We start from the raw sequence: 16619 nt of genomic DNA, 5'->3' as shown, positions 1-16619 counted from the left end.
CTAGGCCAGGCCCTGCCAGTGACCCCCTGCTGTTTGTCTGTTCTTTTTAAAAAAAATTTTAAATTTTCTGCTTCTTCAGCAGTGACTGAAAACTGTCAGTTGTGTTACTGTGTGGCTCACTCAGCGACTGGATGGGTGAAGCCTGCCTTCTGCGCAGCAGTTGGGGGAGTGTGGCCTGGGTGCGGAGGAGACCAGGGGAGCGCCGGGGAGAGGGCACCCCGTCCTGGGGAGAGGGCACCCCGTCCCGCGGGAAGAGCTGGCGGGGAGGTTCTGCGCTCGCCTCTTACTCCTGCGCTCAGCTCTCTGACAGGTTCTCCTGAGCTCACAGCGCTGTCCTGTGGGTTATAACTGCTTACAAGCCAACGCAGTTGTCTTTCCTGGGACCTGTAAGGCCTGATCATCCAGCACGTAGCTGGATGGTCTCTCGTGCAGGCCGGTCTTTGAGGAACATCTGCCCTTCACTGAGAGATGAGGGACACACGTAACAACATAGCAGAACCCCACAAACATGCTGCTGCTGCTTGTCCCCTTGGCTTGAGTTCTGGAAAAACTCTCTGTGCAAAGCTGACTTGTGGCCCTGCACCGAATGCCCTGACTCGGGTGTGTGAGGGAACGCTGATGTGCCGTGGCTCTCGGCTCATGTCACTTTCCACATCTCTTCCCCTGCAGTCGTGTATTGTATCTTATTTACTTAAATAGATCAGTCAGATAATCTTTCGTGACTCTTAAGTGGAAATAATTCTGCAGCGATAAAACCTTAGGGATTAAAGGAAGAGGTTCTGATTAGATCCATCGATTGTGTAGGAGAAATTTGTTTCAAATTAGAAGTTAAAATATGAAATGCTGGTACTGAAAAGTAGAAATCTCTAACTAGGATGTAAACATTACTACTGTGCTGCTCTTTTGACACCAAAAACAATTTTAAGTGACACTATTTTAGCCAATTCTAGGTACTTGGAAGTCAAGCATCGTTTTTTTATTTCAAGGTGTTCCTTTAGATTGTAGGGCATTTGTAGATGGAAAGCCTCAGAGAGTCTGTTCTGACATGGATCTTGCCCTTGGCCTCAAGACCAGAGGTTGGCCTCCTGTTGGATACCCCTCAGAGTTCTCCCCACTCATCCCCTGCCCCAGTCCTGTCCCTCTGGCTGCTCTAAGCCACATGGCAGGGAGTCAGACCCTGGGCCTGGGATGCCTCTCCTCTCCCCGGGGTTGTAGCTCCCCCCACCACCCTTCACTCTGCCCTGTCCTCCCCTACCTTCCACTGCCTCTGCCTCCGAGAGCGGCCTCCGCTCACGGGCTCCCCCGCAGCTGTCCTGGCCTCCCTGCCTTCTGTGGCCTGCTCTTCCCCGCCCCGTCCCCGGCCCGGTCCCTTGCCCCCTTCACGCACAGACCGCATTCCGGAGCCATCTGGTGTAAGATTCTGGTTTGTTTGTTTTTCTCCTACCACTATCATAGTGTTTAAGATGCTGTATGTTTTACTTTTTGTTCTTGTCTGTTTCCATCACTAGTTTTCACGTTTTCTGAGGCAGGGACTCTAGTTTTGTCACCGTGCTCTGGAATGGGTCCAAGTCGGTGACTTACTGCATGCCCAAGTGCCCAGCGGTGTCCTTGCTGGAGCATGGTGGGCTTGCTGCTGCCTCCTCCAGAGGCCGCCTGGTACAGAACGAAAGCTCCATGCAGGCCCAGCTCTGTCTGATTTTACCCATGAGTGACCAGTGAACATGCAGAAACACAGTGAGTACACGGGCAGAAGTGTCCATCAGGACCCAGGAGTTTCGACTGTATAGCTTCTCAGATTTGGGACTGTTTTTGTCTTATTTCTGCTGATGTATAGATGATCAAATTTCCAGAGCAATTGCTGTGTTAAAATATGGAAGCAAGACTATGTTGACGGCAGTGAGAGGTAGACTACATTCAGTAAGCACAGATTGCTGGCAGTGTTCTGTTCAGATAGGTTGGTCAGATGATTTTAGTCATGCTTGACTTGTATCTTTTAATTGAGGATGACTTTGGGACTTTGATGCTACTTGTACTTATGTATTACAAATTTAAAGACTTTATACTTACTTTAAATCAGATTTTGGATGAATGAACATTTTGCATTTGAGTATAATTGAGCTGTATTTTAGTATTATAAAGTTTTCCCATAATAAAAAATTATTATTCCTCGAGATATTTAGTCTACAGACATTCAGCAGGCAATTTAAGAATTATATTAGGCAGAAGCTTTCCCTCTCTGTGTACTTCAGTTTGTTTCCCCATGAAGTATAATATTTGTGTTTCAATTCTTAAAACTTACACATTTTAATTAATAAAAGTTTCTTCTTTCGGGAACTGCCCTGTGGTTCTAAACTCACATCTCTTAAATTATACTTAGTCATGTAAATAAGCTGTGCTTTGCAACTTTGGGTTCTTAACCTTTGCTCTTTGCTATTAGCTTTATGTTTTTTTAATTATAAGAAAATAGAGGACAGTAGGGAAGTTATGACTTAAATGGACTGTTGTTATTACTGCATTCTTTTTTAAGGAAATGAAAAATGTTATTTATTTTGTCCAAATCAAGCAGAAACAAATAAAGAATATCTTGTACTGTTATTTTTGCTAAGCCTTTAATATCATCACAGTTTGATTCTTTACATGTACTCGTTATTTTTCCATTTTAATGATTGATAGTGTGCCCAGTTATTTATAGTGTCAAGCCTGTATTGTCCATAGTTATTACCTAATATGTAAAAAAGAATGAATGCCATTTTCAGTATATACAAATACCGTATTTGAATAATGAACTCACAGTCACTTAAAAATTACAAATATATTATTTTAGCCTCAAAACTGAGGTTCTCTAATATTATAGGAAAAGAACCAAAATAGCCCAGACATGTGGGCAGGGGAGGAGAGGCATTTATCTTTTTAGAAATTTTTTAAGTCTTAGCGGTTGGCATGTCTCTTCTATAAGGCCATAGTACTTTACAGCCTTACGTTGCCCGTTTGTGCAAACATGTCCAGATGAATTCAGTATTTAATGTTAAGAATCTTATAACATGCCAATTTGATTTGTAGCCTTTCATATCATAGAATGCTAATTAAAATCATATTTTCGCATATGTCATGCCTTTCATGTACATATGCAAATAGATTCTGTTGCCTTTCAGCTATTGGTAATTAACTTTATGAAGGACAGCTGTAATACATAATTAACAAAAATGTTTGCAAGCCCTTTTACTCTGAAAGTTATAATATCAATTTTTTTTTTTTTGGCTTATCAAGAGAACCATTTACGTCTGATGCTTCTGAATGAGATCTAAATTGTTCTAAATAATCACACAATGTAATTAAATTGATGTTGTACTGTGTTCAGAAGGAGACTGGTGTTCCATGGACTGACTTTTGATTCCTGTCCATTTCATATTTATGTCTTCAAAATTGAATTAAGTAAGCTGATTTGTGTATAAAATAAGATAGCGTGTCAGATAATCCTTTTTGTTTGTTTTAGTTAATTGATATCTTCTTGGTGCTGAAGTACTTTTTTTTTTTGCATGTGCCACAGACACACTAGACACATCATTTTTAAAACCTCTTTTCAAATTATTACCATGTTTTCAAGGAAGCTTCATGGAGGCTATTTATTTTCTCTTTACAGTCCCTTTAATATTTAATAAAATGACATTTTCTCAAACTCTTTCCATGGTTGAAGTGTGGGATCAACTAAGGGGCAGTGAGGATTACAGTGTCGGGAGTCACTTTGTCTCTCTAAAGACGGGGAAGGCAGTGACTGAGGTACAGTCACTGTTTCTGCCCCTGTTCGCGCACGAGGAAGACAGTGAACCAGTTCATTTAAATACGGTTATTTATTCCAGTTTTCAGGTATCACAGTACATGTGATCTGTAGGCAAGCGTCTTGTTTACCAGGAGTGCTGCTGTAATGTGCAATTTCATGTTACATTCGCATTTCAGTGCCTGTTAAGTACTTTGTGGATATGCTTTTAGCACAGTCATGTTTTAGTTCTGTAATTATTGTTATTTCTTTCTTTAGGGTTGCTTTTGTCATGAAGAAGCACTTAAATACGCATCTCCTAGGCAAGCATGGAGTTGGCACCCCGAAAGAAAGGTAATTTTTGCTCATTTAAAAAAATTTAGTAAGTGTGATTATATTTGCATTTTAGGCTTTGTTTAATGGTGTGAGTTCTAGAATTGATATCAAGTCAGTTTATCATGTTTAGCATTTCTGGTACTCTGTGGTTGGATGACATATTTCATACCATTCTTCCACAAGAATTTAATGTCATTTTAATTTTAAAATTCAGACCTAAAAATATTTGAAAAGGTTTGAGGGCCTTTGAATTTGTGAAATTGTGAAATAAACTTGAAACAGTCGAAAAGTTTATTTAGGAGGGGATTGACCTCTGCACTGTGTTCGGACGAGCTAAAATAGTAATGTAAAGGTAGACTTTGTTTTTTCCTGCATTTTTATTTTGAGGTTTTTAAACAGTATTTTTAAATTCTTACTGTAGAATTAAGCATTGCTGATACTAAAAAAGAAATACATCTTGTGTCATCCCCAAAATAATACAGTAGTTGCCATGTCATGAAAAATAACACTACAATTATTATGTCATCAACTGCCAGGCTTTCTTTTTTCCTGCTACTGTATCATAATTAGCTTCATCACATAGACTTAATTATATTAGGTGAGCAGAAGTAGAGCAATGTCAGCTAGCAGGTGAGTATGGCTACTTCGAACATTTTTGAATCTGTAAGATGTGCAGCTCACTCAGAGCTGGTGAAAATCCCTCTGTCCCTCCTTTAGAGACATAGTTGATTCCCCCCAGTTCTCTGCAGCAGTATCTGAAACTCTGTAGACACTCCCATAAACCTTTGGCTTTTAATAATTTTCTAAGATGCCAGTAATGATGCAGTCCGTTCCGTCAGTCTGCAGCCTACGGCCTCCTAGATCCTCTTCATTACTTGTAAATGCTTAATTCCCTTTTTAAAAACTTGAAAATGCTCTTACCAACATTTTCTGTGTTTATAAGCAATTTGACTTGACTGTTCTGTTGAAGGCGTATCGCTTTCTTTAGCGTTTTGGTTTGGACATGACTGCTGGGTCAGAATGTTGAGTGTCAACGTATGCCTACTCTTTATCTTTTGACTTCTGGTACTTCTCTTTGTAGCATTATATTTAATTTGAGCCAAACTGTATGTGTTGGGCATATCCTGAATGTATACTGTGTGAAATTCAACGTATTCTGTATTACTTACATTATGATTTGGGATTTGTCTAAGTTATGTTTCATGAATGTATAAGGAAGCAGAAACAAAACATTTTTAAGTACTATATTTCGTTGCTTTTACATGCATTATCTCAGTTAATCACTCTGTGATGTTATTAAGAGTGCATTATTATTCCAGGTTTTTTTATCTAAAGCCTGAGATTCAGGAATTTGCAATAATTTATGCAGTGTCTTATAATTAATGAATGTTAGAATTATTTTTCTGACTCGAATCCCATTGTCCTTCCTTGGACTAATTATCTGACACTGAGAATCTTTACAATTGGGTACTTAGGGATTTTGTTCCCCAAATAAATTTTGAATGAAAACAGTCTAGATCAGATGATTAATAAAAAGAAAATACCTCCCTACTGTAATTCAAATGTGTCATTTTGCTTTTTATCTAGGAATGAATAAAGGTTAAAAAAGTGTTCATATCATTTCATACTAATGAAAACTTCATCACTATATACATAGTTCTCTCCTCCAAGCACTTAAATACAGTAGGCATCTCCTGTGACAGGAGAGTGACGATCCCAGGTGCACTGTTCAGTTCCCATTACTTTTTCTGTGTGCTCCAGGAGCACTTGCTTGTTTCTACTCATTTCAGCCCCTGGCACCTGTAGGGAGGCTACACAGAGGGTAGAGGTATGTCTTTCTTCCCTTTGAGATGTGTTAAGCTTTTTCTCTGGCCTAGACATGATTTTGGTTCCTAAATTGGGAAAGGCATCTCAAGTGGGAATGCACGGACCCTGTCTTCTGGGTCCTGAGCCCCTTGAAGTTCAGGCTGTCGAGTTCCTCTCAGTTGGACATCTTCCATTGAATTGTTGTTTCCATTAAGACCTCTGTATTTCAGAACACTTCTTGTTTAGGATACCTCATTTTACTGCCCAGAAATAGTCAGAGGGCCTGGACCCCATGGCAGTAGACAGGTGGAGTTGGGGAGGGTCGCATTCAGGTGGCGAAGTCTAGCACAGTCGGTGCCAAAGGGCTCTTACTCCACCTTCTTCCCTGCCTCCGAAAGGGAACTGATGCCTTGTAATGGTTTTAGGAAACAAAGAAACTCTTCATCAGCATGTTGAACCATCACTTTTGAGCATAAGTGTTCTCTAAATTAAGTTAAACATTTTTTTCTTACCTATTTAAAACATTAATGCCTTGGCTATAATTTTGCAAGCTTGCTATATTTTAATTTCTCCAGGACAAAATAATCAGCTTACTATTTTATGTTTTAAATTTGATTCTCTCCTCTTAGGCATTGCATATTATAGCAAATAGTAATAGAAGTTAGCCAAATAGGCTGTGACAATTAAATTAATAATGCATTTTGTTTGCAAGTATTTAGGCCTTGTGCTTTGACTGATATATGCAAAAATGATAATTTATTACAAATAAATTCATATACTTGTACTATAGTTTGATCAACCAGTAAATTTTGTCAGCATGACTGTCATTAGCAACAGAAAGCTAGATAATTTCAAATATATGTGTTTTGACTTTATGAACACCTGAAGTGATGGCTTGTGTAAGAACAACTTTTTTTTTTTTTTTTTTTGGGGTCCCTAAATTTGCATGAACTTATTTTAAGGTAGTAAGTACACTACTGTATTTCAGAAGTCTTGTATACTTAATTATAAAGAAGTAAATATAGCCACATTTGATTTACATTCCAAAATAATAAACTCCAATTAATTGGCAAGTTCATTCTGAAGTATTTCCTATTTTAGATAAGTAATTTTGTTTGTAGTATAGTAAGCCAAAGTATCTTTATGACTCTGTGAGTTTGCTAACAGTAATGTAGAAAACGAGCCTAGGCACACTTGCCACAACCTCCAGGCCATAGTAATTTATGTCCTGTGGGAGCCAGGTGCGTATCATAATGCAGAAACCTGGCGTTCCTACTGGGAAGTCAGCTGGGTGACTTCGAGTGACTGTAACGGGGAGAAGGGAAGGGGCTCCTTGGGAACCGGAGTCGGTGGTGTCCCAGTGCCAGTGGAAGTTCGTGGCCCTGGTAGTGTCTCGGGAGGGCTCTTCTGCCAGCCCCTCAACTACTTTTACCAGTAGAGGATTTTAAATAGTATCTATGCATCAGAGAGTCTAAGAGCTAAATAATTTCATAATCAAAGGAAATGTACCTGTTTTTTCAAGTTTATTAATAAATGGAAGTTTTTGTGTTTTTTTTTCTTTTTGATGAAGCAGTTTTGAAGGCATCTGCTCAGGTTACAAGGCTCAGCCTTGCATTATTGTCCACTTGGGGGTGTTTAGCTCCCTCCCCCCCCAGGGAAGTGGGGGGCTCAGGGCTGATCAGTGCTTTTGTTCAGGTGAACGGATTTTCCCCAGACCTCCTTCCGACTCCTGAGCTCTTTTCCTTCTGGCTGGCTCTAGCTCCTCAGTTGGCTCTAGCTCCTTTTTCCAGACACTTGGGATTTGTGGCCGGCCAGCTCCCTTTCCATGGTACCTTTGATCTTACTGATGAATGCAGTCTTTCCCCCACCTGTCTCTGGGTTCCAGGTGTCACCGAGGCTAACTGCGGGTGGAAGCCCTGGCAGCTCTGACACTTGCTTCTCCTTTGCTCTGAGCCTGGGGACTGCACAGGACATCCCCTAGGCATTGGGTCGGCCTTGTCTCCTCTCCTTTCTCAGAAATGTTTATATGTTGGAATTTTATGAAAGCATCACGGTTTCTGCTTTTCAGTTCAGATGGAAATCACCCTTTTTCTTGAAACATGAAAGTATCCCAAACCCAGACATTTCTAGAAAAAGCATGTAGATGTGCACATGCATTTGGCTTTGAAACTTTGCCAGTAATAGTTTGGAGTGATTAGAACTTAGGTTACATTGATCTATCTGTCTATCTATTTATCTAAGGATTTTATTTATTTATCTGAGAGAAAGTGAGCCAGAGAGGGCAGGAGCAGGGGGAAGGGGCAGAGAGAGAGGCAGCAGCAGACTCCCTGCTGAGCCGAGCAGGAAGCCAGACGCCAGGCTGGATTCCAAGACCCTGGGCACATGACCTGAGCCCAAGACAGAGCTTCACCAACTGAGCCACCCAGGCACCGCAAAACTTAGGTTACTTTTCAATGAGAGAATAGCACATTTTATAAAAACTCTGAATGACATTTATTTAAATAGTTTCAAATTTTTCTTGCCAGAAGAGTGTGAGATTAACTCCTCTTACTGTCACTTGATTGTCCATTTGAAAGAAAGTTCCTTTGGATAAGTTGTCATAATTGCATGCATTTTATTTATTAAAGGGTCATCATCAGGGCATCTGAGTGCTGCAGTGGGTTAAGCCTCTGACTCTTGATCTGAGCTCAGGTCTTGATCTCAGTGTCCTGAGTTCAAGCCCCAGGTTGGGCTCCATCTGGATGGTGGGTGTGTCGCCCACTTAAAAAGAAAAGAAAAAGGACCATCATCTTCCTCAGTGTTTATTCCTTGTGAATTTCTGTAGGCTAAACACTGTTTTCTGTTCTACCACTGAAATGGGTAGCTTGCTCTCATGGATGCACTAAGGTCCTTTACTCTGTGTTGAATGAGAATCACGTGATATCTGTGGCGGGTCATTGTCAAACCTGTGGGTTCCTTTCTCTCTGCTGGCCTCAGGCTTGCTCTCACCCCTACTCACCTACTGTATATTGGTCTCTCTTATTTCTTCTTTTACTCTAGTGGCTGGCAGGGTTTTTTTTTCTTTTCTTTTCTTTTTTCTTTTTTTTATTTAGGAAGAATAAAGCAGTTAGGGACTCTTCTCTGTTTTATATATATATATATATATATATATAGAGAGAGAGAGAGAGAGAGAGAGAGAGATTGTTCTGATATAAATACACACACACACACACACACACACACACCCCAGAAAAAACTCTCTTGAGTCAAAATGGAGGAGAACATGTCTTCTTTCCATTTCGGCTTACTGAATTTTGATGAGTGGAAGGTTGTCATATTTTGATATCCTAGTAATGCATGAGCTCAGAACTCTCTTTCTTCTGTCTTTCCCCATTTCTCCATCTACAGACAGTATCCAGGGTAGAATTAGTACCCTGTGATCATTTGCGGTGGCTTTCCTGTGCACAAGTAGGACTGAACAGACATAGAGCACTGCTAAGTAATCACTTCTTCATGGAAAGATAGATAGAAGTCACTTCAATTCATCTAAAGCCAGGGATATTTATTATTTTTAGAAATTTCCTTTTATATTTTAATGACTTAAGCTGACAGTTATTAAGGGACATACAGAGATAAGTATATATTTTCCACGAAAGATATCTTATCAGTATCTGGGAAATATTTCTCAATTAAATGGGTAATTTAGATGTTCTGTGGTTGCTTCATGACAAACATTTTCTCACTGAAATGGGTATTTTCTACTTCTGACTTGATGAATTTTCCTGGTGGAAGTCAGCGGAGGTGTCAGTGGTCTAGAAGGTGGGGTTCTCCGATCCTCATTGCTGGTTGAAGTTTGCGGCTTACTTTCTGGGGAGGTCTTTGGACCTGATTGGAGATAATTCTTGTGGCTCATCCCGCAGGGGACGGAAAGAGCTCATCTAGGGCTGACGCCTTTGCCTGGTTCTGCTGAGGCACTCAGAGGCTCCGTGGACGGTCTGGCTTCCGCACATCTGTCCGATTGCTGGCGGTCCTGAATGCGCATTCCTTCCCTTCCCTTCCTGCCCGCTGCCCAGTGGGCAGCTCCGTGGCCAGAGAGCACCTTTTCTTCTCGCCTTGCTTGTGGTTTTTTTTTCCTCCAGTAAAATGGACGTCTTCGTTTTTGTGGTAATGACTTACATTTAAGGATGTTTGAAGGAGTAACCTTATAAAACTCCTATCTTTATTATGAAGTTAGTTCTCAGGTTGCTACTCATGAAAATATGGCCAGTTGATTTCTGGTCTGAGTTCCGGGAGAGGTTGTACTTTTCTGAAACCACTTGTCGTTTTGGTCCTAAGTAACAGCAAATCCCATAGATAATTGAATTTTCCTCTTTATGTTTACTGCTGGGAAGCTCAGTATCAGAATTATAGTCCATCTCTAGACAGTGGGCTTCATGGTACACACTTTATTTACTGCCGTTACTTCGGGTCTCATCATTTTTTCCCTTAGGGCAAATTCCCATTTTATGTAAGCAATATGTTGTAACCACCTCCCATAAATCAGCGCTCCCATAATTCAGGGGAAGTTTCGCGATGGGAGTTTTTGTGAAGTAGGGGCAGTGTTTAGGAGTGCACGTGCCTTCAGCTGTTTGGTTTGGGGCAGTGTGTTTAGTGGCGTGAAGTCCTGTTGCAGGACTTTTTAAAAGTTGTCCTGCTTTATGGTATGAAAACATAGCATACTTCCTTGTGCTGCTGCACCTGGTGCTTTTTGGTTCTCAAGATGATTGATTTTGAAGACTTCTTGCAGCTCAGGTGTGCTGAGCGGACAGAGCTAGCACGTCCTCCACGGGGAACGGAGTGGGATTGCCTCCCCTGCCTACCAGGGCAACCTCTGTAGCTGCGTCAGAAGTGAGTGCTGCTCTTGGGGTATCACCGTTACGCTGATCAAATGTAGTATTTCCTACTTTAATGGAAATTCTCATGTTGGCAGCAGAGGCATTGTAAGTGTTAATGTTTATATATATGTGTATGTTACAGAATTATAGCATTGTTTTTTACTCTTTCTAAACTTTATTCTTTAATTTTAAGCCAGCATGTTATTGAACATTCATCTCTGTATTTAATTCTTGGGCATTTAAAAAACACGAGTGTTATGCTCGGACTGGTGACCGTTTCCTAAACAATGCACAGTCTGCGGATCCTTGGTTCTTCACCTTACACAGCTCTCCCCCAACCTGCCCCCCACCCAGGTCGCTCCAGGCACACGGGAGGAGAACATGCCAGGCTCGTGCACACCTCACGGAGGGCCCCTGACTGTGTTCTGCTGGGAAGGCTCTAACTTCAGATTACACTTAAAATGCAGCCCTGCAAAAGGGTCTTTCCGGGCCATCCATCCTAAAATAGCACCAAACTGTCTTTTCATCAGAGTCTTATACCTAACAGAATTTTCTTCTGCCTTTATGTGTGTTTTCTCTCTCCGTCCTGACACGCGTCCCATCACCCCCAAGTCTGGGGGGCATGACAACAGAGGCTGTGTCATCCTTCTGCACCAGTACCATGTAGATTTGGGAACACAGTAGTAACTGAGGCAGTAGATGTTTACTGCAAGAATAAGCCAGTGAATCAATGAGATGCCTTTATCAGCAATTCCCATAATAACCCTTGTGCACAATTGCTTCGCCCCTAAAACTTGCCTTTGCATCGTTGTGTAGCTCTTCCGTTTCTTTCTACACATTATGGACACCTATACAATAACCAATCTCTTCTAAAGATAAAACTCATATACTGCTCAGGGATTATGGAAAGAGTTAGGATGAGCCTGGGAAACTGGACTGGACTCAGGCTGAAAAGAACGTCGAGTCCAGTGGCAGTTGCCTTTGACTCTGTCCATCAGAGGAAGCCTGGGAAGTCAGAGCTCTTGGAATTATGCATCCATCAGTGTGGAGTTTGGGCCCCAAGGAGAGACTGTGGGCCAGTGGGTTAGCATCGCCACAGAGATGGGTACTGCCGAGCACAGTCTCCTGACCTGGCTTGCTGCCGGGACCCTTCCCTCTTCCCAGCCCTAGCGCCAGCCCCAGCTCCTGCTCCTGAATCGTGCTGCAGATCCCCCCTGCAAGTTGGCCTTTTAATCATCCGTTTGATTTTGTTAGACACGTTCTTTTCTCAACTCCATCACCCATTTTCTTCTTCTCTTGCTCCCGTGGTTCCCCAGCCCTCCGCCGTGTGCACTCAGAGCGCATCATGTCTCTCTTGCTTACTGGTCCAGGTTTCCGGGCTTGGCCCCAGGCCCCTGTGCTAAAGCAGCCCCTTTCCCTCTTATTCCATCTCGGATTGATCTTGTTTTTCATCATCCGCCTGTGGAACGTTGGTGAATAAAGGGTAGACATGTGTATGGTTAGGAATTCCTCTACCCCCCCCCCCCACTCTGGCTCCCAAAAAAAGAAACCCAGAAGACTATAATAATACTGCATACATTATAATTATGTCATCCTGTACTAGTTCAGTGAGTTATTAGACCAGAGATGTATGGTTTAGTACTGATAGTCTTTATTACCATGACATCTGCTTTAATCTGTTGCCTCCTCTTACTCCCATATAGAATGAGAAATAAGACAGCTGAATCCTGTGCTGATGTGAACTGTCTATACCTTTTTTAGTGTGAATGTTCAGATTTCTTTTGCATGTATTGTTTATTGTGATGAATTAATTTTTAAGCATTATTGTTTTGTTTTGCTATGCTTTAGGAATTCACTCAGAGCTTGGATATAAGAGTATCTTCTGTTTTAACCTTTTTTAAGGCCAACGAATAAGTGATTCCACATACGATCAATCAAATATGGTAAATGTTCAGAATATAGGTGTTTTTCCCTGGCAGGCATCTAGAATATTTTTGGCTATTCTCTTCTTTTATTTCACTTAAATTACTTTTAGAACACTGGGGCTTATACATCTGGACTCTGACTAAAATATGCCTTAAGCTCTTATCTTTAATTCCCAGTCAGTGCCAGAATTAAAAAGAACAAAGGCCTATATGTTCACTGCAGCCTTCAATTATGCTTAATTACCAACTTTTATACAGTTTCATTATACAGTACTGACTTTCTGTGAGAGGTTCTTTATATTCATGGTGTCTTGGTAGTTGCTTATAAAAGTCCAAGATTAAAATTTTTCCTGAGGAATTTTCAGGAAACTTATAACCTTTCTGAAGTAATTTTTATAAAGTTGGATCAAAGCAAATGTGATCGATCATCTTAACAGATGGGAAAGGAGGTGTTCACATTTCCTTACAGAGCTCTCACGGGAGAAATCAAGGGTTCACGTAGGTTACTCTCTGAGATCTTTTCCTCCGTTTCTTGGTCCTGGGGTCACTTGTATAATCAGTTGTGAGCTTAGAACAAAGGGTGTCTCCACTGGTATCTTGGCTCTCCCAGCCTTCGTGCTGGCAGGAGACAACAAGCAGACATGATGTGCTCCATGAGACATATTGGTCCCGTAGTAATCCCAGTGCACTTTCATTTTGGCCAATCTTTGATTCCCTTTCAGAAGAACTATGATGTTGTTTGATGCTTCTAAAATGTTAGCACCTCCTAAGATTTGATCAAGTATATTAATGCTTAGGTTGAAAACCGTCAAATATTAGAACTTTCACATGAGTCCAGCTAAGTTTTGAGTTATTTCTAGCATATGATCTCAATACAGAGATCGGCTTTTCAGAGAAAGAGTCGTTTCTGTCGAGTTCTAATGTAATTGCAGTTCTTTCTTGTTTCATGGGTGCTTTTCTCGACCTGGCATGGGGCATTGCGTGTGATAGAGGAGTTGGGCCAAAGTAGCATGAAAAGTCTGAGCAGACCACGTGTGCTGTTCCCAACCCCGTGGGGGTGGAAGCTGCAGCTCTGTGTCCCCTGGGTCGGTCAGCCTGTATGGTCTTTCAGACAAGGTCCAGATTTTCTCTCACTGTAAGTCCTCCCCTACATTTTCATTCTCTGTAATCACTTCCTCCCACTGAGGTCAGCGTACTGCTTAATACATTTTCCGTTGTTTTCCTTTTAAAATAGGTGTATATGCCCTATTTCCATACAGGATGGTTTCTTGAGGGCATGGTTGGTGGCTTTCTTTCTCTGTTAGTTTTCCGAGGGTGATTGACACTCAGTGACTATGGTTAGATATAAGATACTAAAGTCTTCACAGAAGTTTTTCTTTTTTAAGATGGACTTTTTCTTTGTTGGTCTAATATGTGATTGATGGTCACACTGTGAAACAGGTATTGCAGAATAAGAGAGTTCTCTGTGCCTGTAGATGGTCCTGCCTCTTAGTGTAACAGGGTCAGTGCCTTCTTCTGGGTCACTGTGGCCTTCCATCTCTTCTGTGATGCTGAGCATGGCGCGTGTTCTCAGCTCTCGGGGCTGTGCTGAAATGAGCATGAATTTATAGTCGAACGAGTATGAAATGCTTTCAGTTGCTAATGTCTAAGTAATATGTGTACCCCTTTTTCCATGCTAAGCTGATTCAGCAAATGATTATGGGAAACGGGTTCAGCAGAACATATGTATGAAAGTTTTTATTTAAATTAAACCTGAATTTTTTGCATGTTAATTACAACTAATAATTTTCTGTTCTCATAGCATTCAAAATGTCTTTGTCTCATTTGATATTTATAATTAAGTAATATGGGTACGTTGTATATTATCAGCAAATAGGAAGTGACAGACTTATTGCTAGATATCAAGGTTTTAAAAATTTATGGTTTGGCTTTTTAAAAAATATGTTGTTTATATGATTACCAGATTTTGGAGATGAGGAAAAATTTTAACAAAATAATTAACCCAATGTTTATTGTCTTGTTATTAGTACTTACAGTTACGGTTTCTGAATGTACTTCAAGGCTTCAGTGAATTTTTGAGTTTTCTTTTTTGCTTAAACATAAAAAAAAAAAGTACATGGAATATAGCCTTATAATACCAAATGAAAAAGCAGGGCTGCTCCATCTGAACTTGGAAGAGGGTCCCAGTGACCCACCCCATCCATGATGGAGCATCTTCTCTGCATGTTGGAAAAGCTGTGGGCTCCTCAGCAGAGTAAAGAAGATGTGTCTTTATACACACAGCTCTTACTTGTCCTGGAGGCTATTAACTTTTACAGCGTTAGCCTTCCTAATATTGTTGATGCCTGAGTGATCAGACATTATTTCAGTTTCTCTGGACATTCTGCTTCAAAGCGGATGGGCTCCAAGGCCACTGAGTCAGAGCTGCTAAGTCAGGCCGCTGCTCCAGCCCCAGGCACCCAGCTTGGCCCAGGCCAGTTCTGCTGTGCTCTTCCTGTCACCCAGCCCTGGTGCCACTGGAGAAGTGCTTACAGCCCTAGCAGCTTAATCAAGTGGGTTCCGCTGTTGGGAGCTGATGTTGAAAATAAGGAAAGAATGAGAAGAAAATTTAAGAAAGTAATCATTCACAGCAGGAAGTACGAGGTCAAGATAAATTAAAATCCGGAATGTAACATTCTCCTTCTCAGCTCTGGTGGTGAATCCACAGATTTCCGTTAGATCGTTGAATGCATAAACCGGCTAAGGTGGTGCCCGCAGCGTACCTGCCGTCGCCACAGATGAGCTTCGGTCCAGTTTTGTGCCTTGAGGTCTCTGGAGTAAGACCATCATTTCCCACATTCCGATGCCCCCCAGTCGTGTGACTTCTGTACAGCAAAGCGAACATAGTGCTAAAGACTTGTACCAGGTCCCATGGCCGGGGAAAGAAGTGCTCCACTGAGGGAAGGAGAAAATCTTACTGAACGCTGGACAGATGGCTCTCTTACTGGTAGTGCTGGTAAGGGGAGACATCATACTTGCAGCAAAATCGTCATTAGTTAGAAAATCATTAGTCTTTCAAAGTTTATCTGAAATATCAGTGCGAACTGTTAATTCATATTGCTGTTTAATTCACTTTTATATGAGAAAGGTTTGATTTGGAAATCTTAGGAAGTATCTTCCTTTCTGTGGTGTGAGGTTACAGTGGAGGGACCCTATGTCCACCGTGTTGTCAGGAAGCGGTTTCTTCAGAGCACAGAGCTTCCTGGAGAAAGGTCCTGAAGCCAGCTCCTGTCCCTCATGGGCGGTCCCTATACTGACGGCAGTGGGCTTCCAGGCAGCCGTGCCCGAGCTCTCTTGCTTGGGGTCCTGCTGAGGCTCCAGCAGTGTCCGAGCTCTGTCCTGGGAGGTGCAGGTGCTTGGATCCGGGGATGGACATCGTGGATGTCGGTGGGAAATGGCTTCCATTGCACGCAGCCATGCGCTGCTTCACCGTGGCGCGCTCACGGATGCCACCCTAGTCCCCTCGGCCCTCTGTGCTCCAGCTGGAAGGTAGGAGTGCTCTGCTGGGCTGTGCCAGTGTGGCCACCGCTCACGGCTCAGTGTGCTGTGTCCATGTCCTCTTGCGTGTCTCCTGTCTGACGTCATCCTCCCTCATCGTTTTGGTCGTGGGGACTTAGGTTGATGTCACTACAGAAATGGCATTCTGAATTAAGTGTAGAGTTCATTTCTTTTCCTTCTTGGAAGGAGTCATAGCTTTATTAATGAATTTGGGCTGTATTTATAGAATCCGGAAGATAAAAGGGGTCGCTTAATTTTTTAAAAAATAGTTTATAATTTTTCATGAAGGACAGTATATTCTATAGGGCTTTCTGAAGGTCTCAGTTCATATGCCTTGCAGATGTCAGTGGTTTGCTACATTTAATTTCTCCTAACACCGGGTAGCTTATTGCAGAATTAGCTTGTTGT

The 16619-nt window shown here is 41.7% G+C and overlaps 1 protein-coding gene across 9 annotated transcripts in view; it reads left to right on the top strand.

The window, feature by feature from the left end:
• Positions 1-16619, top strand: part of ZNF407 (zinc finger protein 407) — a 433426-nt gene that overhangs the window by 157552 nt on the left and 259255 nt on the right. For 8 of the 9 annotated variants that reach the window (XM_032309887.1, XM_032309880.1, XM_032309885.1 and 5 more), the window contains exon 4: positions 4034-4108. The exons of the other annotated variant lie outside the window; for it this stretch is intronic. In XM_032309887.1, the coding sequence (XP_032165778.1) occupies positions 4034-4108 (75 nt within the window). The remainder of the gene's footprint in view (positions 1-4033; positions 4109-16619) is intronic. 9 annotated transcript variants of the gene reach the window in all.

The sequence above is a fragment of the Mustela erminea genome, chromosome 13 (genome assembly GCF_009829155.1).
Source record: "Mustela erminea isolate mMusErm1 chromosome 13, mMusErm1.Pri, whole genome shotgun sequence".
Taxonomy (NCBI): Eukaryota; Metazoa; Chordata; class Mammalia; order Carnivora; family Mustelidae; genus Mustela; species Mustela erminea.
Note: the sequence above shows the minus strand (reverse complement) of the source record. Positions and strands in the feature narration are given on the sequence as shown.